We start from the raw sequence: 24308 nt of genomic DNA, 5'->3' as shown, positions 1-24308 counted from the left end.
ACAGCATTGCTATAAGCAAGGGGATGTAATCTTGCGGGTTTATCCAACTAATGGAATGGGAATAAGCTAAGCTAATCAGAAAGCAATCAAAAATAGAGCAACATGCATTCAACCGCGACTATTTTCCTCACTGGCCTTCATCGTCTCCTGGTCATCGTCTTTAGGAACCAAACGTTCCATCACATCAGCGGCAGCAAACCAGTCGGTCGATGCGGTCAGAACACGCGACCACATCGCGCACATGTTCCGTCCGAGTCTCCCTCCATCGTTCTCCTTCTTAAATTCTAAGCGAAAAGTGCAGGTCGAGGCGTGATAGGGCATCCAGCTTACAGATCCTCGTCCTCATCGGGAAGGGGCACCGCAGCGGCGGCAGAACTAGCGTCAGCCTCAATCTGGGCAATCTGTTCCTGGGTGATGGTGACCTCAGGCGGGCGAAGAGCGGGAGCCTCCACGAAGGTCAGGTTGTTGTCACTGCAATAGTAAAATTAAATTGTTAGTAAATTTTGCATCAAGTAACAAAAAATAATTGCGGTAAAACGTACCCAACAAGCTTGCGGGCCAGCCACAGGAACGGCTTCTCGAACTGGTAGTTGGACTTGGCCGAAATGTCAAAGTACTGCAGGTTTTTCTTACGGTGGAACGTGATCTGCTTCGCCTTCACCTTACGGTCCTTGACCTCAACCTTGTTACCGCACAGCACGATGGGAATGTTCTCGCACACGCGGAACAGGTCTCTGTGCCAGTTCGGGACGTTCTTGTACGTAATACGCGACGTCACGTCAAACATGATGATAGCACACTGGCCCTGGATGTAATAGCCATCGCGCAGACCACCGAACTTCTCCTGGCCGGCCGTGTCCCAGCAGTTGAAACGAATGGGGCCGAAGTTGGTGTGGAACGTCAGCGGGTGCACCTCCACGCCCAGCGTGGCGACGTACTTCTTCTCGAACTCGCCAGTCAAGTGACGCTTCACGAAGGTGGTCTTGCCAACACCACCGTCACCCACGAGGATGAGCTTAAATTCCGGGACGTTCTGGGCCTGGAAGAATTAATCATATCCTGTCAGTTGCCTGTTTCAGCCTTGCAATTGAGTCCGCCTGTTCCGCTTCGCCCTCCTGAGCCCTTCAGTATTCTCCAATCTGCCTATTCCGGCCCTGTTCCACCTGTATGAGCGGTATTAAGTCCATCCTGTAGCCGCAGCGCTTGCTACAGTACTAGATCGCAACTCTTGGGTTCATTTTAAAGGTGGAGCACGGGTTCTGGTCGATTGTCACGAGCAGGCGCAGCTTTCGAGAGCGGAAAAAGGCAGGGAGGAGAATGACGCTATGGTGTGCGCATTCAGGGAAGCAGGACGGCGGACTCAGCACTTCAGACACACATATACACGTACCATCTTCTCTAATTTGCGAACTTTACCAACTATCGGGCGAAGAGCAGCGAATGGGAGCCGAAACCCACGCCCTCCACCAGTCGGCGATCACTCGGCTTCAGTATGAAGTTGTTTTCTGCGAGGTTTTATAGTATTTGATGAGGTTTTTCAGAAATTTTTGGCTAATCCGCTGGTGGTAGGTAGTGTAAAGTCCGTGGTATCTGATTTTGGTCAAATGGGCTCACCTTCAGGCTTATTTAAACCTTGTGAAAGAGATGCAGAGTCTATCACCACCGAACCTGGACCAAATTAAATCAATTTGTGTGCACGCAATTTTCTTATCTTTCGTACCAAAAATGACTGGGCGTCAAACACAAACTCGCCCACTTCATCCAACTGACCAAGCTACTCTGACACCATGCACCTCATGTACTACCTCGGCGAGGACGGCAAGCGCGTCTACACGCTCAAGGTGCGTGTGTAGCAGATGTAATGTCTCTTAACTGTGCATGGGTCCGCTAACAATTACTTTTGCATTGCTTTGAGCAGAAGCAGACACCGGCCGGCGCCCCGACGTCCTCTGCGCACCCGGCACGTTTCTCACCCGACGACAAGTTCTCCAAGGAGCGCATCACCACCAAGAAGCGTTTTGGCCTGCTGCCAACGCAGTCGCCGGACCCGATCTTCCAGTAAAAGCCCTGTCAACGACCTTTGTGGAGGAAGTGCCAACACCAAGGCTGCCTGGTGTCTAAAGGTATTGGCAGACGACAAGCAGTGCTGTACTGTAGATTTATAGACCTAACGTAATAACAAACCCAGTGATCTTTTTTCTCGGTACATCTATGCAGCAGGATAGACAGCAAACAGCTCCAACCTCTTTTTACTTAAAAGTGGGGGGTACATTCAATGCTTTTGTCCTTTTCACTTAGCCTGATGCTCGATTAATAATAAATAGAGGTCGTTTTTTTAAATCGAGGTCTATAAAAGCACAAATCGATGTAGCTAGACTGGCTGCCTGTAAATCGACCCTTTTTGCCGTTTTGAAATGGTAATTCGATCACAGATAAAACAAATCGATGCTTGCCTCTTCCCATCTCATTTTTATGCGTGGTTTTATGCTCCGACCATGCTCGATCTAGGCTATAAAACGGATGGACATTCCATCTGCAAAGCACAATAAGAGCATTATTTTTAAAGGAAGAGGTCGTAACCCGTAAATCCAATTGACCCATTTTCATCAGGATAAACAGGTTCTACTTCAGCAACGATGGAGTTAATGTCGAGTAGCGAGGATGAAGGCGACTCGCCGACGTCGCTGTCCGCGTCTTCAGCGCGCCGAAAGGCCTCATCGGCCTCTAATAGTCAAGACAGCTTCGACGAGGAGTTGCTGAGCCCCACATCGCGTGTTCAAGTGGGCAGTAAGCCTCCAGCGCCGTCAATGAGCCACAAGCCCGTGATCTCGGCCCGTCAGCTGCTTATGAGCTTCCTGCCGCCTGCAAAGCTATCATCGTCTACTAAAGACGCTAAGGAAAAGGCCACCGACGCAGCTGTAGCCGCCTACTCCCTCGTCACGCCCAAGAAATCCGCAGTATCGGAGAAGAAGGAGGAGAAGGAACTCACAGCTGGCGAACGCATTGCTCGGAAGTACGGACTAGTGGCAGCTGCAAAGGCATCGCCCAAGCACGCACAGAATCATACTTCTTCAGATTTAACAGGATCTCGAGCTTCTAGACGCACTATTGGTGAAGATAATGCAGAGCGGAAAGAGGCGAGTCCAGGTGACAAGAAGAGATCGTTCTGGGACGCTCAGATGGCTGAGGTGGGCACCGAACAGGACTCGGCGCCGAAATCTACCTACGTCTCGCCGTTTAGCAATCCCGATGGGTTTATGAACATGAAGAGGAGGCGGCAACGACGACAAGAACCATCGATTGAAATGAGTGAAGAAGAGCTGAAAAAATCGCGTGACGCTTTCTACGATGACTCAAAGAATGAAGCGCAGGATGTTGGACCTCGACCACGACACATCATCGGCTCGGCTATTGCAGAGCTGGACGACGCAGAAGATTGGATGTCGGACGAGAAGGAAGTGGCGTCTGGGGACGAGGAAGCTGCGAACAAACTGCTCGCTAAGAAAGATCGAGCTGCTAACGTTAGACGGACTGGTCCAAAGAAACGGACACCATTAAAAAGACAGCCGCGGAAGCGAGTGCAGAAGGAATTAAGCGACTCTAGTGAAGACGAGCAAGAAACCTACACGAGTGAACGTTGGCCGCAGCTTGATCCCCCGAAGGTGAGTTCAACTACTTTTTCTAATACTTTCCACTGGATAATAAGCTCATGTTTTGGTTAGGTCAATGCTGGCCCCATGGTTTTGTCGTCAGATCTTGCAGGGTCAAAGACGTTGGAAGTATGCGCCAACCTGAACAGCTACTTGTTCGATTACCAGAGGGAGGGCGTGGAATTTCTCCTGAGTGCCTACCAACGCGACACCGGTGCGATTCTGGGTGATGACATGGGTCTAGGCAAGACCATTCAAGTCATTGCGTTCCTGTCAGCAATAATGGGAAAGCACGGCGACCGCCGCGATAAAGATGCTTGGAGGGCGTTACTGCATACGCGTCGAGAACGGTATAGTGAAAGTGGCGCTGTCGGCCATCCTGAAGACTCGGGTTTTAGCTTCGCTGGTGAAGTGGCGCCGATTTTTATTGTGATGCCAGCATCCTTACTCCAAAACTGGGAGCAGGAGCTGCACACATGGATGAGCTGCACCACGATCATTTTGCGGGGCAAACCGAGTGACCGTGACGCTATGATCGATCAAATTGCAAGGTACGCTCGACCTGATTAAGTTGATGACCCAGGTAATGACTTACAGTGTATTCTTGCGTGGAAAATAGAGGCGAGTACGAGATCGTCATTTGCAGCTATGACATTTTGAAAATGTACTTGAGTCGACTGCACAAAATACCGTGGGAAGCGGTGATTTTGGACGAGATGCACTGCTTGAAGAACCCTGAGGCCAAGCTTACCAAAGCTGTCAAGGCGATTACGTGTCGTAAAAAGCTCGGGCTGACAGGCACGTTGATGCAGAATAATGAGAAGGAGCTGCATTGCTTGGTGGACACTATTGCTCCAGGGGCAATTGGATCGTGGGCGGAGTTTAGCATGTATTACGGTCAAGATATCAAGTATGGGAGGAAGAAGTCTGCTGCTCCAGAGGCGGTGAAGCGAAGTCAGCAGAAAGAAAAGGAGCTTCGTCAGAAGTTACACCCGTACTATCTTCGACGAGAGAAGGAGATCAACCCGACGTTCCAGGAGGTTAAAAAGAACGATCAAGTGGTCTTCTGTGACCTCACGCCACTTCAGATGGCAGCGTATCAGCGCGTTTTGGCCATGCCAGAGTTTCAGTTGCTTCAACGCGGAGAGGAAAGATGCGACTGCGGTCGAGATAGTGGCGAGAAGCGGAAGAAATGCTGCTACAAGACACCATCGGATATTGGCGATGCACCTGGGCTGCTGTACGAGCGCTTTCACGAAGACGGGCCATGCAAGAACTGCCCAAATTGTATGGGTCTTCCGTGTGTGGCGATGTTATTGAAGCTATCGAATCACTTGGAGTTACTTAAAGTGAACCCACACGATGGACAAGAGCTCCAGCATTATCAAAGTGAGTTTGCCAGTACGGCGTTCGGTAGCGATCTGGACGAGGTCGGAGGTGTGGACCAGGTGTCCAGTTTTCAGGAAATGTGTGCTATTTCCACGAAGACGTGCGGGAAGATGATCGTGCTGGAGAAGCTGCTGTCTGTCTGGAAGAAGCGTCGACAAAGGACGTTAATCTTCAGTCGAAGCACTCGCATGCTGGATATCATCCAGCTCTTTTTGATCACTAAGGCGACGAAGTACAGTAGACTGGATGGGAACACCAAGGTGGAGGAGCGTTTGCAGATGGTCAACGACTTTAATAGCTCGGAAAGCAACACGACGGTGTTTTTAATCAGTACGCGAGCTGGTGGAGTGGGACTGAACCTGCAGAGTGCGACGAATGTCGTGATTTTCGACCCCAGCTGGAACCCAGCGCACGACTGTCAGGCTCAAGACCGAGCATATCGTATCGGCCAGACGAAAGACGTGCAAGTTTACAGACTAATTACTTTGGGCACAATCGAAGAGATGATCTACGTTCGACAGATCTACAAGCAGCAACTCAGTGACACAACATTGAAGGGTTCCAATGCGCCACGGTACTTCGAAGGTGTCCAGGGAAACCCACAACAACGAGGAGAGCTCTTCGGTATAGCGAACTTGATTTGTTGGAAGCCTGGTGGTGTGCTCAAGGGCATTCAAGATGCGTATCAGCGTAGTCGGGATGGTTTGATAATCCAGCAGAATCGAGTTCAATACGACGCTGCGTCGATGAAGAAATCGGCAAAGAAGACAACTCCAAAGAAGCGACCGAATGTCGTGGACGATGATGAAGGAGAAATGATCGAAGTAGCGGACGAACTGGTTTCAGATATTCTGCAACCGGATGAACCGCCAGCGACAACGCAGACCGAAGAAAAGCCTGTCGCTGTCAGTACCAGTAGCAGCGGCGAAGAAGACATGGACGCCTTCCTTGGTGGTGCTACAACCTTTCGCCACGAAGCAATTGTTGGTGAGCAAGACGGAGAGGAAGGAGTTTATCAGCACGAAGAAGAGGCTGCAGTTGTCAGCGGATCCGAACCAGAACTCGAAGCAGAAGATTCAAAGGCAGCAAGTGTTGCCCTAGCATCGCCATCGCGTCCATCACCTGGAAAGAAGCTTTGCATTTTATCACGGATGGAGGACCCCAAGAGCCCCACGTCAGGCCAGGACACTAAGACGAAAGTGTACGTGCCTACTTACTTATGACTTACTAACAAAGATGTTAGTGAGATTATTTCTTTGGGCTTTCAATATGTATTACATTGCGATGTAAAGTGTATGCTTTTAAGTCCCCAGCTCCCGTTAACTGGATCTGGCGCGTGTGTGGTGGCGGTGTGAGTTCCGCGAGTGTGAAGATTTTCTTGACCGTGCTGGAGTCGTAGTGGAGTGGTCTTGGCAGATCCTTGCGCGACCCATAAATGATGTCGTGGTGATTGGCACCATTCCCAGAGAGATGGTTCTCGTGATGAGGCTTGAAAGTCCTAACATGAGCTCGGGCGTCACAGCTCCGAGGAACCAGCCTACGGCTGCAAACTGATAGAGAAGTGCTACGCTGAACGCCACGACGAGGCAGCATTTCTGACCCCTCGAAAAACTGACCCACAAAGGAATGGAGCGCACCAAATACCCAATGAATGCCACAAAGCAGCAACTCTGTCGTCACACAAGTACCAAGTCACTACAAGTCACGCCGAGAGATAACACACAGTATCGTACCAGCTCGGCGAATACGACGGAGCCATACACTCCTGGAACACCATCATTGATCAATGCGAGTGTGCTCCTCGACACGGAAGCTGCTGTCTCCTGGGACGCCGTGGTGGCTGAGAACTCGTCGTCATCGGCCTCCTTATTGAAGATATCCAGGTCAGTTTCAGCTAACCGCTTTTGTAGTGTGACCCCCGAAAGCTCTTCAGGTTGCGATGGTTTTGCGAGATCGACAAGTTCTGGCTTCTTCTCGAACTGGTCTTGATCTCGGTGTTGATAGGGCTGGTTGCTACCCGACTGGAAGTACAGACTAGGGTCGGCCTCGACTACCGTGCCGTCCGTGCCAAGAACAATATACTGCGGGTTATACGATGTCGCCATCGTCGTGGTAGCTGCCAGGAAGCCTTGTAAAGCATACACTGCTGCACGCATTTGACGTGTTGTCCTTTGAACAGTTCACTTTCGGTTGTGAGTTGGTTCACATTTACGACAGCTCCGTTTCGTTAAGAAGCCATGAATACCAAAGCGTTTCTTGGAGCGTTGAAAGGTCGAGACGGAGCGTCGGATCTTTTCAGGTTATTATTCGTCGTCTTGATAAACCTCAGTGAGCGAACCATGCGTCTCCAGCACTCGCAATTGCCTGTGAACCATCACACGGAGATCGTGACGGCATGTTGCTGGACGCCTGAGAACGACGCCATCACATGTAGCGACGACAACTCCATCGTGCGTTGGCGAATGGATGGAGAAGTGGTGGGTGCAGTGACCAAAATGGACGCCTACGTCACGTCGGTGCACTGGGTGCCGTCGGTGGGCAAGCAGAGTGCCGACACTTTCGCTGTTTCGTGCACTGATGGCACGTTCCGCTTGATATCGAAGAGTGGACGTGAGGAGAAGCGAGTCCAAGCTTGTGACGCTGGAGCTGTGATCGCTCTCAAGTGGAACTATGACGGCACAGCTCTCGTCACTGCCGGAGAGGACGGTACGCTCAAGATCTGGTCGCGCAGTGGAAATCTCCGGTCGACACTAGCGACTACTGGCCGGTCAGTCTATGGCGTGTGCTGGGGGCCTGATAGCGACCAGCTCCTATTCACACACGGCAACAACCTAGTGATCAAGACTGTGCAACTTGGACGCAAAGACATTCAGTGGAAAGCTCACGACGGCTCCATCTTGTGTCTGGACTGGAATCCGATCAACAACCGCCTCATCTCGGGCGGGGAAGACCGGATCTTCCGCGTTTGGGACGCCTTTGGTCGTCAACTGTACCAGAGTCCAGCAGGCGAGCATGTCGTCACCTCCGTCGCGTGGTGTCCGAACGGAAGCTGCTTCGCTGTGGGTTCGTACAACATGTTGAGGCTGTGCGACCAGACGGGATGGTCTTACTGTCGTCAACGTCCTCAAAGCGGCTCGTTAATGGACTTGGCTTGGGCCTCCGACTCCACGCAACTCGTAGCTGCAGGTGGTAATGGTGCCACTGTGTTCGCACAGGTTGTGGGGCGTATGCTGCCCTGGAAGAAGGTCGAAGTGACGCTTGTGGACCCTCGTAAGATCCACGTCCACGACGTGGTGAACGAGACGCTCGAGGAACTGGACTTTGCCCGTGATCGAGTCGTGGAGATGTCCTTCGCACACGGATTCCTCGTGGTCTGTACGGCAACCCAATGCTTCATCTACGACGCGCAGAGCTGGAACACGCCCCACATCTTTGATCTGCGTGCAGCTGTGAATCTGCTAGTTCAGAGCGAGAGTCACTTCCTGACAGTAGACAACTTCAACGGCATTCAAGTGTACTCGTACGAAGGCAAGGCCGTCAGCAACCCCAAATTCTCCGGTCTCCACGTCGAGTTCCTTAGCAGCCGCACTATTTCGCTCAGCAGCGACACTCTTGCCATTCTGGACCATTCAGATCGTAAAACAATCCGGTGCTTCGACTTGAACACTGGTAAGCAGCTTCCTGTGGCGATCACGCACTCACTGGAGATCCTCGAACTATCGCTCAGTCGCTTCGGACCCATGGAAGATCGTAAGCTCTTGTTCATCGACCGCAACCGTGATATGTATCTGTCACGCGTGGCCAGTAAGGGCAACTTCAAACTGCACGCACAAGTGGACTCTGCTGCGTGGAATGACGCGTCGGAGTTGCTGATTGCCATTGCAGACGCCAAATTGCTCACTTGGATGTACCCCAACATGGTCTACGTGGATCGAACGTTGCTGCCGGACGTCGTCGAGTCTCGAGACGCCGCGGATTTCCTCAAGATGGCGGCTATTACGAGCTTCGTTGGCTCGAGTGTGACTGTAAGACGCGCTGACGGGACTACTCTGGCTGCTAGTGTATCACCTTATGCGCCAATGTTGTTCGAGTTCACGACGTCCGCGGACTGGGACAAAGCTGTGAGACTCTGTCGCTTTGTGAAGAGCAAAAGCCTCTGGACCTGTCTAGCTGGTATGGCACTCCACCGACGTCACTTGGAGACAGCGGAGATCGCTCTAGCGTCCATCGACTGCGTGGATAAACTCTACTTCGTGCTGTATGTGAAAAACTTGGCCTCAGATGAGCGTCGCAACGCTGAATTGGCTCTATACTCTGGCAACGTGGACGAAGCCGAAGCCATCTTGCTGCAGGCACATCCGACTCCTCTGGTGTACCGAGCTATCAAGCTGAACCTGAGACTATTCCGTTGGGACCGAGCGCTGGACCTAGCTATCAAACACACAACAGACGCTACGACACACGTGGACACCGTGTTAGCTTACCGTGAACGATTCCTAGCGGCGAACAAACTCCAAGAGACCGACAAGAAGTTCCTGCAGTACTCAAAACAAGTGGCTATCGACTGGGAGACCATCTCCAAAAAGAAAGAGCTCGAGCGGGAAAAGGAACAGCAAAGCAGTGGCGGCAGTCGCCGCAAGTAGGATGTCACACATAATTCTCTTCTAGCCGCTTGTTTCTGCTGCTGTAAACCAGCAGTACTAAACACGTCATATCTTGTCACCACATATTAAGATAAGGAAACAAGCCTACGTGCATACTCCCTCTCTGCTTGACAAAACACGAACGTGGCGGGGAGACAGCGAAGATTGCGAAGTATTTCCCGAGTCAGCGCGTGCTCCTGCGTGATGGTTCTCCGCGCGTTTTCGCTTGTACGTGTGCATATGGCCTGCGTGTATTCCGTGTGCCCTGCCATCTACTAAATCTTCCGCCTCGCTCTTTTCAGCAATTGCACTGCTCTGCCGTGTTTTCCTTCGGGGCCGGTGCAGCCGTCAGCTTTATATCAATCACTGCAGAACAGTAACAACAGAAGAGTGAGCACTTCGTAAGTTGAGATCAGAGTTCAAATACTGTCCCCACGTACGATTAGAGTCTCCGCTAATCATCGTGTTCTCCATGCCGGGCAGCACAGTGGCTAATTTGCGAAAGAGCGCCTTGATATTGTAGCCGGCCTTGGCACTTGTCTCGATGAACATGACGTTCTCCTCCTTGGCCTTATCGGAGCCCTCCTCGATGGACACTTGACGTCGATCTGATATGTCCGTCTTGTTGCCCACCAGCATAATCACTACGTCCTGTCCGCGCTCCGTACGCACATCTTCGATCCACTTGCTCGTGTTCAGGAACGACGCGCGATCTATATGGCAATAATCATTAGTTTCTAATAGCTCTTGGCAATATTCTCAAGTCTAGACGTCTCACTTGTGATATCGTAGACTACGACGGCTACTGACGAGTCACGGATGTAGCTAGGGATGAGGCTACGGAATCGCCTGGAATGGGACAATAATAATAGGGTCAGCAACAGGAGGATCCTTCAGAGTATCCGACGTCTTACTTACTCCTGGCCGGCTGTGTCCCAGAGCTGTAGTCGCACAGTGCGGTCCTCCATGTACATGGTTTTGGACAAAAAGTCGATGCCAATCGTGGCCTGGTATGCGTTGTCAAACGTGTCGTACATGAAGCGTGTGATCATGGATGTCTTGCCCACTCCTTGATCTCCAAGGAAAACCAGCTTGTACTTTGCCAGAGGAGCGATCTGTGGCACGTTCACATTGGCATCTGCTGCCTCTGTGTCTCCATCACTGGGGGCTGCGGCTGTAGGTACCTCGGTAGACGGTACCTTGTCCTCCTTGCCGGTCGCCTCGGCTGTCGTCATCTTCCTCGGCTTTTTTCAATTCTGTACCTCGCCGCCACATTGTGCATGTTTGCCACACCATTTTCATGTTAAAAACATGAATTGTGTGAATGCTGGCTGTAAATAGTTCGCTTGCCGTGGCTGCTACCGGTATTTTATCACGCCGACCCCTCAAGTGATATTAATATCACATATCCGTGTGGGAGATATAATGGATCACTTAGCGAAGTATACACATACCAAGATAAAGCAAGAGGACGAGCTAGCTTTCGGACACGTTGTGGGCCAAAGTACATACATTATTCAAGTCATTTATACGACGACTGACTGCTGCTGCTGTGCTCTCCGAGATTTCCGAGTCTTTTGCGTTCGAAAGCGAGGTTTGTCCTCATATCCCTTTCAAGTCGCTCGGCTTTCTTGCACTGTTTTTCTAGTTCTTTAGCCACGCGCTCGTTGTCCTTCTTTTTGAGAACTTCAAGCATTTGTCCGTGCTTTAGAAGCACTCCGCCTGAGTGGCGCTCATCCACAAACGTTCCCCGTTTTCGCTTGCTTTGCTGCGGTGTGTACGTTTCCCTCGCCACCAAATCGACTAGCTCTAGGGCGTCGAGATCCAGACCTTGCCGCTCAAGCCGTTTGCGCTGGCGCTCACTCAACTGAAGTGTCCGTACATGAGGCACCACAGCTGCGTGATGGGGAAGCTTACGCTTGTTAACGTGTGGCGTGTTGCCAATAAGTGCAGACAGCATCGTGTCGATTGACAGTGGGTAAATCCCGGTCTTAGCAAACGCAGCTACTGCATTCTTCTTCGAGAAGGCCAAATCAAATGGCATGCGCGTCAGCTCAACGACGTCATCTCGAGTAGGTAGAAGCCCTCTGTTGTGAGCAGGAAATAGATGTAACTGCTTCTCGTAAAGTCTTTTGAAGGGTTGGTTTGTGCCCACATCCAGTGGCTGCAGGAAGTGCGATGTGTGCGCTTGAAGCACGAGAATATGCACGTCATGCTCGCATCCCCATCGGACGGTGTGATAATTAACATGAGCAAACTGGCCATCCAAAATCAGCAGTTGCGGGCGCTCTGCAGGCAACTTGCTAACGAACCACTTAAATCAATGCCAAAAAAGGTCTCCATTAAGGTTCGACGATTCGGACATTGCGCACACAGCACCTTCTGGAGCATGCTCCATCCATTCCACCTTGCGGCGAACTCCAGCAAAAATGTACATGGGCGGCATGATCGTGCCCGCTGCACTAATACAGCCCATGATACTGACGTTCTCACGATCAGAAGAGCGCTGGACGTTGGCTAAGCATCCTTTCGGAGCTACAACACGCTCTTGGCAAGTGCCTGGGGCACACACACCAACTTCATCACAGTTCCAAATTTGAGCAGGGCGTTCGCCCAGCCCCAACTCGCTGACAGCAGCTTCTAGATTACCAAAGTAGTTTTTAACCGCGTCCTCAGTCGACCCCTCCGCGCGCTTCCCCCCAAAATTCGCGCCTTTCGCAGCGACAACCAGGGTGAGTGCTTCTTCATCCAGCGCTGCACAAACTTTCGGTTCGGAAAACTCTCAGGAACCGGCCGGAGTGAGGAAACTAGCGCGGCTTGGCGAATGAAGTAGCTGAGAGACGGCAGCCCGATACACATTCCTCGTTTGGTGTGAGCCCCAACGATCTCGTGGAGTCCGATGTTGGCTCCAGCAGAGAGATACACTAGCTGCGGTCCTGTCCTACACTCGACAGGGACATCTTCGCGGACGCGCTTGCGCAGATTCTCTCTCGGCACGCCAGTCTTAAGTGCCGACTTGCGGATAGACATGCCCTGACGAACCAGACGCATGCCGAATTCGTATTGAGCGGTTGTAGGCTTTGTGCTAGCAGTAGTTGGAGCTTTAGAGGTCTTCATGATAGTAGAAGTGCTTGGGTGCTGATGTCTTGTTGCGAAGAATTCGCCACGGATTCAATTTTGAGCGGATAAAGGCAAGTGGGCCACCAAAATGGCGGGGAGAATGAGTGGTTGGCTCTGAGCGAGCAGCTCGCACTTAAGCGCACTATACACTGAGCTGGTGCGTGTATCAATCGTTGAATTGTATTAGAGATGGCTTGACCCACAATGTGTCCTGGCCGTCAATATGTCCCACACGGATAGGGCAAAGGTCTCTTTTTGTGACTAACTTCTTTTCGCCTACAGCCTCTCTCTACCCCCTCCCATCCAGGGTTCCTAAATCCCACATCTGTAACAGCAGCTTGGGAGGGATGACATAGTGGGTGGGAGGTATAATGGTTGTTTTGGGTTTAATCGCTGATTTTATGGAATTATTTGATTTTTTTAAATTTAATCATGTAATGTAGTACCCAAGTTCTTGCAAACGCCTATTTACAAAAGAGTAATTGTGGGTTAAGAAGCATATCATAACAGGTCACGCGATAGCATCACTTATTAAACAGAAGCTATATGCGAGCCTGAAGGAGTGTACCTTCGGGGCGAGCTACATACCCGTCCTTATGTGTCTCTTCTGGAAAAACAGCATACGCCCTGACCCACAAAAGGTCAGAGTGATTAATGAATGGCCTACTCCATCCAAAGTAAAGGAACCGAGGCAGTGCCTTGGGCTTGCAACGTACTTGTCCAAGTACGCTGAGAATTAGGTGGGCAAGATTCGCCCGCTGTTGCAGCTTTTTACGAAGAAATCTGAGCCAAATTGGGGGGCCGAGTGCTAGCAGGCCTTGGATACAGCCAAGCAGAGCCTTCAACCGAGCCACTCCCACGTTTCTGTGCGCTTTCTTGCTGCGCAAGATTGTTGGCACTCTACTTGCGTTTGGCTTGGAAGAATGAAGACTGTGGTATGTAAGCCTACTGGTATGTAAAATACATCCTTCTCCTTGTGAGAAGTTTGATAACTCCTCGTTGCGTCGGCTTCTTGAAAGGTTTCCTAACTGTTCATCAGCGAAGCGACCGGTGGCTACACTAGCCCTGGCCGTGACCGCTACATTTTTCAGGAACGATTCTACATGCTAGTAGAGAGTACACCATCTAAAAGAATTACGCATATAATACTACGAACGTCGAAGTAGGACATTTATAGAGAAGTAGCGAGAACGTTCAGTAATCCTAGTGTGTTTTGGTCCTGGAGTTGAAACCAAGGTTGCGCATAAAGGGTAGTGCAGTGTTTATTAACCCACCCCGATACTAAGGCTTGATAAGGAACCTTGTCCCAAAAACCCACATGCTTGATATCAAGCATGTGGGTTTCTAAAAGGAAGGTAGCGAAGTGACCAATTTAAGGTAGAATGTAAACTGACTATATTTATAGGTAGATAAAGCTTGAGTTAATTACAAACTATAAGTCACCTATAGCAAAGCAATGTCATCAGCCAGTGGTTGGCTTTGGACGACCTTGGTACCTTGTACCAAATATCCCGAAGTATGACGTGTCACACTTCATTTAACTAGGAGTACACTTAGGGCTACGTACCCCAATGCACCATCTAAATGGCCAGTTATTTTGTCTGCGACATCTTATTACTTGGAATCATGTTGACGTCCAGTTAATGTTTCTGCGACGTATGAACACATGGAAGCTTGTGTAGACGTTAACGGGACCAGTACGTCCAGCGTAAGTATAGTTTAATCGGGTTTAGCATTGAACGGGTGGCTCAGAGAGATCTACATGCATGTCAAAACGATAAGTTGATGCACAATCACTTTAAAAAGGGTGTTGAATGTCAGTATTAGTATGCCAATACTTTAATTAAGATAAAATGAAGTGAATGGAGCTGGACGCTCTAGGGAATAAAAGACATGACGTAGTTCATTTCCAAATTTACCACTATGGAGACTACCAAGCGCCCCGGGAGAAAACGCGACGAAGCCTGGAGCGAGGTTGACGTGGATGCAGACGGCTACGTGTACTGCCTTCGCTGTGAGGGTGTATTCACAAGCTTGGGTTCACCCTCGTTGACCGTGTGAAGCGTCATGTGCGGGAAACGTGCGCGAAGCGACCGCGTCAAGAGGTCGTGACGTCGTACTTCCCTCCTCAAGTTGATGCTGCAACTCAGAGCCTATTCAACAAAATGTTTGCCTTATGGCTGTTCTCAACTGGTATGGCGTTCTACAAGGCCCAACACGCTACGTGTGCGGCGGTGTTTCGTCTCCTACACCCTATGATCAAGATACCAAGCCAGTACCTCATCCGCGGCCGTCTGCTCGACGAATGCTACGAGGACTCGATTAGCAGCATTCGCGTTTCACTATCTAGGCGCTTCTGTTCGCTTGTGACAAATGGATGGACCGACATCAATGGCTACGCAGTAATCAATTACCTGGCTATCTCTGGTGATCAGACCTGTTTTTGGAATCCGTATACACTGGAAACCTAAGTCATGATTCTGACTTTTTGGCCAGTGATATTCAACGCGTCATCAGAAAGTACGACTTCATCAATTTTGTAGCGGTCGTGACGGATAATACTTCAGCCAATCAAAACGCATGGTATAAACTTCAAGCTATCAAGCCAAAAAATGTTCTTTCACGGCTGCGCAGCACACACTGTCAACTTGCTGGTGAAAAATGTTGTCTCATCGCTGAAGTGGCTAGAAAAGCTTGTAGCCGGATGCAAGAATGTAGTTATCTTATTTAAGAAGAAGCACAAACTGTGGTACCAGCTGAGGACTCTGCAAAACCAATTTGTTACTGCAGACAACAAGGGCCTTCCGGCTCTTTTCATGCCGTGTGAGACAAGATGGGGCTCAATTCTGGCTTGTCTGCAGTCACTATTGAAGTCGGAAAAGGTTCTGTTGCAGTTGGTGGCCGATCGTACTTGTCTTAGTGCTCCTACTGAAGCAAAGAAGACTTCACGTTAGGCCGTGTTCGACTTCACTACAAGCAAAACGCTAGTGGTTCATTTGGAGAAAGCTATCAAAATCTTGGAGCCTCTGGTCAAATACCAACGCAGGTTCAAGAAAAACCGTGCAACCACTTCAGAAGTGTTTGATATGTTTTAGCTCTTCCCAAAGAAATCGCAATTCCGCCCCTCACGACTAGCGAGCAGGAAGCTGTCCGCTCGAAGATTTCGGCTCGTTTCGATTTTGTCTACGGTGACGCGCACGGCGTGGGACACTAGCTCGACCCGCGCTATGCTGGTTCAGGGATGGATGCCAGTACACTAACCAAGGTGGAAGAATTTGTGGCGGGATGGCATGGAGCTAAGCAGACTGACGATGTGCTAGTGGAGCTTACTCGCTACCAAGGTCTCATAGCTTCGATGAAGGGGTCACACAAAATGGGTCTGCTAAAAAAAAGGTAGAGTTGCTGTCACTGACTTTTGGTGCGACCTGGGCTCGTTTCCTCTGCTACAGTCTGTAGCAGAAGCTGTTTTTTCAACGTTGTTTGCTCAAGCGCGGCGGCGGAGAGGAACTTCTCATCCCACATATTTATTCACTCAACACTGCGGAACCACTTGGTCCCTGAGCGTGTGGAGAAGCTGGTACACATCTATTCTTCAATCAAAAGAGCTGCTCCAACGACGAGCTCGAATTCCTGGACGAGTTCATCCCTGTCGAAGAGGCGGAAGAGGCGGCGACAAACAATCAGGATCATGACTACGTCTACTATTAAGTATGCGGTAGGAGTGAGTAGCGCTGCAACAGTAGCTGCTGTAAGATGGCATTCTCCATGGTGGTAATGAAGAACGCTCAACTAACGTTCTTGTGGTTTATTCCTTATTCTGAGTAACGATGGGTGGTTTATGGAATATACCATATCCCATTTATTCCTGTCCCATCGACCGCGAACCCTGCTCTCACCTCGACATTTCCCGACTCCCTTCAGTCCAAGCAGCATTTTGACACCCATTAATAGCTTTTCTGCGTCGATACTGCGTCATGCTCCACGCGGCAATGCCGCGAATCGAGCTCCGAATTCTTCGGAAAGCAGGGTCGAGCCGACGGCCGTTTCGCCCCACCGGATTCGCTTCTTCGGACGCTAGACGAAGCCATCGCAAACGGCGGTACCGATGCCGATCTCCGTCTGAATGCCCGGCGTGGCGTGCAACGCGCTCATGTAACAACGGAAGAGAAGCTCAAGTTGTTTATTACCGACGGTCCGCTCCTGAAATCACACCAACTTGACGAAATTGTGGCTGCGATAATCAAGAAGCCCCAAACCAACACTTGGTCCGCAACCTCGTCATCGCTGTGCGATTTCACTCGAGTCCCTGGACGCGGGAAACGCTTTACAGGTACGTAACGTAACGTAGCTGCCAAGTTAGGCGGTTCTGCGATTCATATTTACGGTACGGACTTTATTATTAAGGCAGCAAGTGCGTTCTATTGGATGTATTTCGTGGACTTGAAGAACGTGCCTTCCGATCGCGACGACGGCGAGATCTACGACTTCTTCGCAAAGCTATGACTCATTGCGCTAGCCACTCCAACGTACCAAGTCGGATGACTTATGTCTCGAGACAGGACGACGAGGTTCCCGTCATCAGCATGTCCACGACCTCTCATAGTGGACAACACCACCGCTTTGAGGTAGATTTTCTTCGACTGTTTCTCGAGACCAGTGTTTGTACAGCATAAGAGCCGTGTTCTTAATACTGTTCCACCTTGTATTGCCGTCCGACAGGCTCAACGACCCCAAGATATTTCGCTGGAGGCGCGACTTTCGCCTGACGACCCAATAGTATCGGTTCAGGTGACCGGTCATGCCGCGGCTTCCCCCTCAGCTAACACTATGCCAAGTGACAAAACTACAGGATCAACACTATTGCTTGGGCCCTTGCTAAATCTGGCAAAGCCGGAAAAGAGCGCGCCGTTCCAGGAATGGGTTGATATTCACGTCGAATCTCGATCTCCCAGTCAAGATCCCCGGAAATGGGTACAAAAACGGACGGAATCCAACGACCACCTGTCGATTTGAAAAGTATATTTAGGGAGGCCGAATGTGATTGACAAATACAGTGCACATTTAAAATCCAATTTGATTTAGCTGCGCAATAGTGTAAAATTAGGAATTATTTAATGTGAGGGTTAATTCTAAAATTTAACACTTAGTGCCTTGTTAAATGCATTTCTTACAAGGTTTTTACTGATGTTTTCCCAGACGGCAATTGTGCGCTTGATCGTTGCAATCCTCTTATTTTTCGCAGTAGCTTTTTTTGCTGTATCCTCTAGCAACCAGGCTGACTTCAGCTTGGCCTTCAATGGGCCCATCACACCGATATCCAGCGGCTGACATACGGAGGTAGAGTTTTTTGGCAGTTCCTGCAAATACGAGAAAAGCTCGCCAGCAGCGATTCCCTTAGATTCATCCGATACGTGGCACTCTAAGCTGTCGACGAGAAGTACGGAGGGATCCTCGATGCATGGTAGCATTACGGTACGTAGATACGTAGACCAAATATTACTATCTATCCAAGCTTTGTGCTGAACAGCGTAAAGTGACCTTCAATAAAAACAATAAACGTATTAGAACAGTAAGAGCTTTATAGAAAAACAAGAGCATTTTACCTTTGGGGTAAGTAGGCACTTCCTCCATTGCAATTGTGCCATCTGGCTCATTTCTGACAATAAATAAAAGAGGTAATTTTCTCCCTGTAAACACGACGGCTCTTAGTTTTAGAAAATATACTTTATATATATTGTATTTATTCTAAAACTATATATATATATAACAATATTGTCTCCTCGAATAGCACATACACCAGTCATGCGAGCAGAGTGCTTTTGCGACGTGGTAATATTTGAAGGTGCACTTCGCTCACACAGAATCCTGGTGGGCGGTGTGTCATAATAGACACCCGTCTCATCAATGTTCATAATAACCTTTGAAGGCATGTCTCCATACATACTTTTGAAAGTGTCACTAAAAGCTCGCTGAGTTTCAAGCAGGTCTTCACGATTTTCCTATTTATCAAATAAAACAATTTTTAAGTTATACAATAACCAGAATAGTAAACAGCACAAATAATTTACCTTTAAACCAGGAGGTGCTCGCTGTACAAATCCATGTCGGTAGGAAAAGCGATGCAGAAGGCGCAATAATGAATCGTGCGCTGCTGCCGTGTCTTTCTTGTTCATTTTGTAGTCTGTTAGCCAGTCGAAGTAGTTTTCTCTGATAAACTGGGCCATTCGTGTTGTAGTTAGCGCCTGGTCAGTGCGTCGTAGGTCCTTCATGTAGACAACAAGCGCAGGAAAAAAAAGAATCGACTCGGGGCGACCCGTAGTTAGCGCCAGTGTCTTCTCTGACCCTTTATAAGCCAATATATTCCCTTGTCAGCTATCCAGTCGCTAAGTGTTAGACGCGGGACGCCAATTTGATTTGATGCAGCGCGTAAACTTATTTCCTTAGCTCCTTTTAATACTGCACGCTTAATACGAAACGAGTAGTGTTTCCGTCGTGTTATTCGAGGTGACGCATCAATCTCGGGGCAAGCGAGGGGTGTGTGTGGCTCATCTGGAGTGGTGTCGCTTTCCGCTTCCATGATGAAATTAAACAGCGAGTGGTGGTATTTTAGCGCATTTCTTTTTAGTATTTGACTGGGTACAAATGATTTGGCTAGACAACATGATTGGCTAACTTGAAATGGCTGTTGGTGTAATGGGCCCCTCCATTACATAAGTAGGTAGATTTCTTTACAAAAGTAGGCGCATCAGCACACGAGTAGCGTGTGCTGAAATGCTGTCATGCCATTAGCTGATATATGGGGAGCCAGACCCATTATTAGCCAATTGGACTATGACGTGTATTTGAGTGGCCAGGGCTGTGGCCTTGGTCCTAAAATAAAGTCAGAGCTGATTTTTCCTTAAACCTAAGACTCAGTCGTCCTATTGCGAGCTTCCTCAACACTACAGTGTAAGCAAGTAACGGAGTAAATACCTGGCTGGAATATGTCCGGCTGTTGGATTTTGTCCGTCTGTGTGCAGAGTACCAAGTAGCACCTGCTCAAGAACCGGATGGGAGAATGATCTTTGGTCTTCCGTGTGCCCCAACGTACTACAAGATCGCTTTTAATGATCCAGACAATGCAGAGGACACGGATGTTACGTTTTTGTAGACGGCAACATTGTGTCGACGGCACATCTCAAACCGACCCCTGCGGTTGGAAGCCTCATCTCAGTGTACTCCTTCCTCCATGACCCCGTTTAAAAATGAAACGTTCGAAGCTAAGAAAGATGGCTAAGAGCGCGCAGGACGACTTTGCACAGCTAACGGAACCTGAGAGCCGCCTAGCTGCGATCTCAGCCCAACCACATGCAATACAAATAGTGATCAATGTCACTTGCCCCCTTTTTGAAGCGGTAGTTCAGGAACAAGCTGTGCTGCACGCGTATGCCGGAGCACCCTTGACGTCCCACGACACAGACGCGAATCTAATTTCCCGCATGATAAAGGGCTTTCCGACGACAATTACCCCAGCCAATGGCATATTGATGAAGCTGTACCCAGACCCGGAGATTCGTGACACAGCAAGCGCTTATGCCCTAATCGACTTGTACTTTCGCTGCCACGTTCCGACCAGGGCTTCTCCAATTCAATATTATACGGAATTTCCTGCCGGCCACAGCAGTAATAATGATTCAATACCTCAAGAAGCAATAATAAAAACGACCGCTAATACTGCAATGTATTATCATGACTCTGACTCACTTCGAGCGGATGCCAATGTAGTCACGTCCCACAGGCTCCTGTTTGCCCGAAGAAACATTAGTAGTTCGAAATTGGCGGGTAGCATGGACGTACGCTGTGGAGTTAATACCAGCTTGCATTGCGAGAAAAGTCTCTCGCACGTGTTTGATGTCGGTGGAAGGTGCTTTAAGAGAGAATTGTAGATAGCACCTTTGTCCTGCTTGGACCGCTTGCCTGGCCCAGCACGAAGGATCTGAGTCGCGTAGTCTTCGGCACGAATCTTCCTCTTGTTGCCACAAACTGGCACTTCAAACCGCTTGACTGCTTGCGACTCTGCGTTGGAAAGATTGACGCCGTTGATGACCTTGACGACAGCCGACTCGAACACAGGAGAATGTACGATGTTAGCGTCTGCCTTCAGGTGACCACGCATGCATGGGTACTCAGCGACCACAGAGTCAAAGAGAAGGCGCACGTCCGCCAAGTCAATACCTTCAGTCTGCAGCTTCTTCGTCACGCTTTGAAACTTCTTCATGTGCTCAAGAAGAGCGACCAGCTTCCGATGTGACGCACCGGTCGGGATCAGCTCCTCCACGGCGTCCACTGTCTTGATCTGAGGGCGAATTCGAATGTAGCGCTGAAGCATCTCAAAACTGGAACTCCATCTCGTCATATTCCGTTTGATGGGATGGAGGCTGGTCACTTTTGAAAGTTCGGCGAAGTTATTAACTTGACATAACTTTGACATCAGCGTGTTAACTTGCGCTAGTAACGGTTCGTAATCAGCGAGATACTTGTTAACCGCCAAGTTAAACCGGTGACTGGCACAACCGACAAGCGGAACACCAAGCTTGGTGGCGATCGACTGGTTGGTGCTGCAGTTATCGCCAACAATAAACGTCACTATGTCGAGCGTCTTGTTGTAGACATCCAACACACCGTCAAAGAGCTTGATGTGCACATCTGCATCCTGCGATCCGTCATCAAAGGGAGACACTGCGAGCAGCTGCAGACGCAGATCCCCATCTGTATCAAAAGCACCATAAACGGCGATGTAGTGCATGGAGCCACTCGACCATCCATCGAACATTATTCCAAAACAGCTGCCCAGCATCGACTCGATCGTCTTGCCAACTTTCTTGGCCACGTCGTGCATTGCGTTGAGAAGAACGCGCGAAGAAATGGATGTCCATTTCGACATCGATCGTGTCAGCTCGTTGTCAACTTCTGAGAGCGGCATATTGCGCTCGATGACCCACTGCATCCACTGGAAACGATGTGTCGTCTCTTCGGAGACAAACCCAAAGTCCTGGAGACTTTTAGATGTTGTAGAAAGGGAGGCTGCATGCTGAGTCTTGAAACCGGGGTGCTTGTGAGCGAGGTGAGCGATCAGGTTCGAGTAGCCAGTATTGGCAAGTTGCTTTCTCTCGTTACCGCACTGCTTGCAGCGATAACGGCCTTGATCGAGGGCCTCGTAGAAGTACGCGCAGATGTCCTTGTTGTTTGTCAGCATGTTTGAGGCGGGAGGTTACTTTGAAAAGTGAGCGAGCGAGGTACAAGAGGCTTCTCGACCTCACCTACTACTGTAACCAGTCGTTTTAACATCAACAAGTAAGTATGGCGTATAGATTCGACAAGATATGGTGGTGAGCGAAGCTCTGTTGTCCACCAATTCGAGTTTTGACCTGGAATTTGTATGAGCTTACTTTTGTACATTATATTGTGAAAATTGGTCCAATATGATATTATATTTTTGGCGAAAGTTGAAATAATCCGCTTTTTTATTGTGAAAAACTGATTTTAGTCGTACGGAAATTTTTTATTCAGACCCCTGGTTCCGACCATCTACAGCGATCCTATTAAAATCGGTCTCGCAAGAACGACTGAACCTGCTTGTCTGCAGTACTCGCAATTACTACTATGGTCAGAAATACTCGAAGCCCTATGGTCCGGGGATTTGGGTGAGCACTTTGACGCACACTTGCCAGACCATGTCGACGCTGCTGTTGCAGTGTTCATGGAGATTGACGATTCAAAAGATTAAGATGATGAGAGGACCACAACGGAGAACCCAAACGTAGCGGATGGGAGGAAATCCACTTCCTCTCTCTAGTTTAGAATAATATCGACTCGCGACCTCTTAGCCGGCACGCAGTTGTAGCTTGCTGGCGTGTAATGTACAGCTCTACTATTTGTTTGTAACAGTTCTGCACGCCCGCGTTCGTAGCTAACGGGTGTGTGCAAGGTGCAGCTGACTGCTGCACTGATCGATTATTACTATGGTTACTACAGCAAAAGTCCACTTTGGTAGAATTTCGACTCGCGACCACTCCACTTAGCCGGCACGCGGTTGTATCGTGCTGGGGTGATGTGATCACTTCTACGTCACGTTAGTGAGTGTTCTGCACACCCGCGTTTTTGGTCAACGTGGGTGTGCAAGGTGCAGCTGGATGCTTCACTGACCTATTTTCACTATGGCGAAGGCCCCTCCTACTCTCGTACTCAACTTCGACAATTACCTCCGCTGACTAATTGTGGCAAAGATCGACGCTCTATTAGTGAAATATTACATTTGTGAACTACAGCTGGATACAAACGGAAAAGTCCAAACCTGTTGACGCGAGGTGTTTACAATATTTTCGAGCAGCTGGATTATCTACGACTATTATCTCTCTACATCTGATTCCTTCTACACGATGGATTTCATATTCTGTTCTAAATGTTAGCCTAAAAGGTTTAATAGTATAATGAAAAATATCAAACAAATCATTTTATCCTTGTCTTAGAGGACAGTCTGTGGTAACTTTTTTACATGCACTTGAAGACAGATAATTTTATCCTTGTCTTAGAGGAGAGTCTGTGGTACTGACCTCTAAGACAAGGATAAAATGATCTGTCTTCAAGTGCATGTTAAACAGTTTTTTATTTGGCTTAGGCGAATTCAGCGAAGCTCTCAGCGGATTCAGATGTCTCAAATTCACCCGAGAGCTAAGTAACAAATTTTAAAGTACTCCGCAAGTTCAACCCTGTTTTTTCTTGTCGATGTAGCTTAAGCAGAGGCTCAGATAACGTTGTCTCAGATGCGGGATGGACTTTTATAAATTCCCATACCACGGCAGGCCAGATAGACTGGGCTCTAAGAAAATCAGACGTCACAAAAAGCAGTTGACATTGTCGTTCTGCAAGCGCGAGGTTTAGCTGTAACAAGACAGCTCTGCATTTAGAGACAGCAACGGCTACAACACGTCCTTAAACCTAGCTTCTATCTTGGTGTAGTTCCGGTCGACTTGCTGGGGGGCGAAGAGGCGACACACTCGAGACTCTACTTTAATAAAAAACCGCCCAGTGCGCTCCATCAAAGTTTAAGACCCCAACGATTTCACTCTTTTACGCCCCACCCAGTGCGCTCCATCAAAGCTCAAGACCCCAACGATTTTTCTCTTTTTAGTTTTGGCTCCTCCATATCGCTCTAGAAACAATGTCTGCTCTCGATTGACAGATACGTACTTGTTCCCGGTCACTACTCACTTCTCCTCGTTAGTGAATGTCAAAAAAGAACGACGCTTGTCAGCGGGTAATCAGTGACTCAAGTCGTCTAGCATTAGCTGATCCCCTTCGTTGAAAAACTCGAGACTGGCGTTGCTTTTCCCTTTACGGACTGGTTAGACCAACGCGAAAGGGTCCTCAGCCATTTGTACTGTTAGCTCAGCTACTAGAGTGCAGAATTGAGCAAGCTACGAGTCAGTATCGACTTGGGTGTTTTGGTCCGGGCACTGGTCTTGGC

The 24308-nt window shown here is 49.2% G+C and overlaps 6 protein-coding genes across 6 annotated transcripts; 3 read left to right on the top strand and 3 right to left on the bottom strand.

The window, feature by feature from the left end:
• Positions 1-6: 6 nt before the first annotated feature.
• On the bottom strand, positions 7-1393 carry PITG_18718 (GTP-binding nuclear protein spi1; the record flags this gene model as incomplete). The annotated part of the gene is made up of 4 exons (XM_002997321.1): positions 7-471; positions 543-1039; positions 1216-1227; positions 1385-1393. 4 exons carry the CDS (start codon positions 1391-1393, stop codon positions 327-329), a joined length of 663 nt encoding a protein of 220 aa, XP_002997367.1.
• Positions 1394-1760: 367 nt separating this feature from the next.
• PITG_18717 (H/ACA ribonucleoprotein complex subunit 3) lies at positions 1761-2202 on the top strand (the record flags this gene model as incomplete). The annotated part of the gene is made up of 2 exons (XM_002997320.1): positions 1761-1841; positions 1919-2202. 2 exons carry the CDS (start codon positions 1788-1790, stop codon positions 2060-2062), a joined length of 198 nt encoding a protein of 65 aa, XP_002997366.1.
• Positions 2203-2636: 434 nt separating this feature from the next.
• Positions 2637-6262, top strand: PITG_18716 (DNA repair and recombination protein RAD26; the record flags this gene model as incomplete). Its single annotated transcript, XM_002997319.1, has 7 exons — positions 2637-2686; positions 2732-2780; positions 2871-3023; positions 3156-3458; positions 3543-3666; positions 3754-4201; positions 4270-6262. 7 exons carry the CDS (start codon positions 2637-2639, stop codon positions 6260-6262), a joined length of 3120 nt encoding a protein of 1039 aa, XP_002997365.1.
• Positions 6263-6358: 96 nt separating this feature from the next.
• PITG_18715 (uncharacterized protein) lies at positions 6359-7195 on the bottom strand (the record flags this gene model as incomplete). Its single annotated transcript, XM_002997318.1, has 3 exons — positions 6359-6709; positions 6773-6804; positions 7075-7195. 3 exons carry the CDS (start codon positions 7193-7195, stop codon positions 6359-6361), a joined length of 504 nt encoding a protein of 167 aa, XP_002997364.1.
• Positions 7196-7378: 183 nt separating this feature from the next.
• Positions 7379-9682, top strand: PITG_18714 (intraflagellar Transport protein 80; the record flags this gene model as incomplete). The annotated part of the gene is made up of 1 exon (XM_002997317.1): positions 7379-9682. One exon carries the CDS (start codon positions 7379-7381, stop codon positions 9680-9682), a length of 2304 nt encoding a protein of 767 aa, XP_002997363.1.
• Positions 9683-9980: 298 nt separating this feature from the next.
• On the bottom strand, positions 9981-10917 carry PITG_18713 (Rab6 family GTPase, putative; the record flags this gene model as incomplete). The annotated part of the gene is made up of 4 exons (XM_002997316.1): positions 9981-10048; positions 10123-10395; positions 10461-10519; positions 10601-10917. The coding sequence occupies 4 exons, from the start codon at positions 10915-10917 to the stop codon at positions 9981-9983; spliced, it is 717 nt and encodes a 238-aa protein (XP_002997362.1).
• Positions 10918-24308: the final 13391 nt, after the last annotated feature.

This window comes from Phytophthora infestans, genomic scaffold (genome assembly GCF_000142945.1).
Source record: "Phytophthora infestans T30-4 supercont1.76 genomic scaffold, whole genome shotgun sequence".
NCBI classification, from domain to species: domain Eukaryota; phylum Oomycota; class Peronosporomycetes; order Peronosporales; family Peronosporaceae; genus Phytophthora; species Phytophthora infestans.
This window is presented reverse-complemented; position numbering and strand designations above follow the sequence as displayed.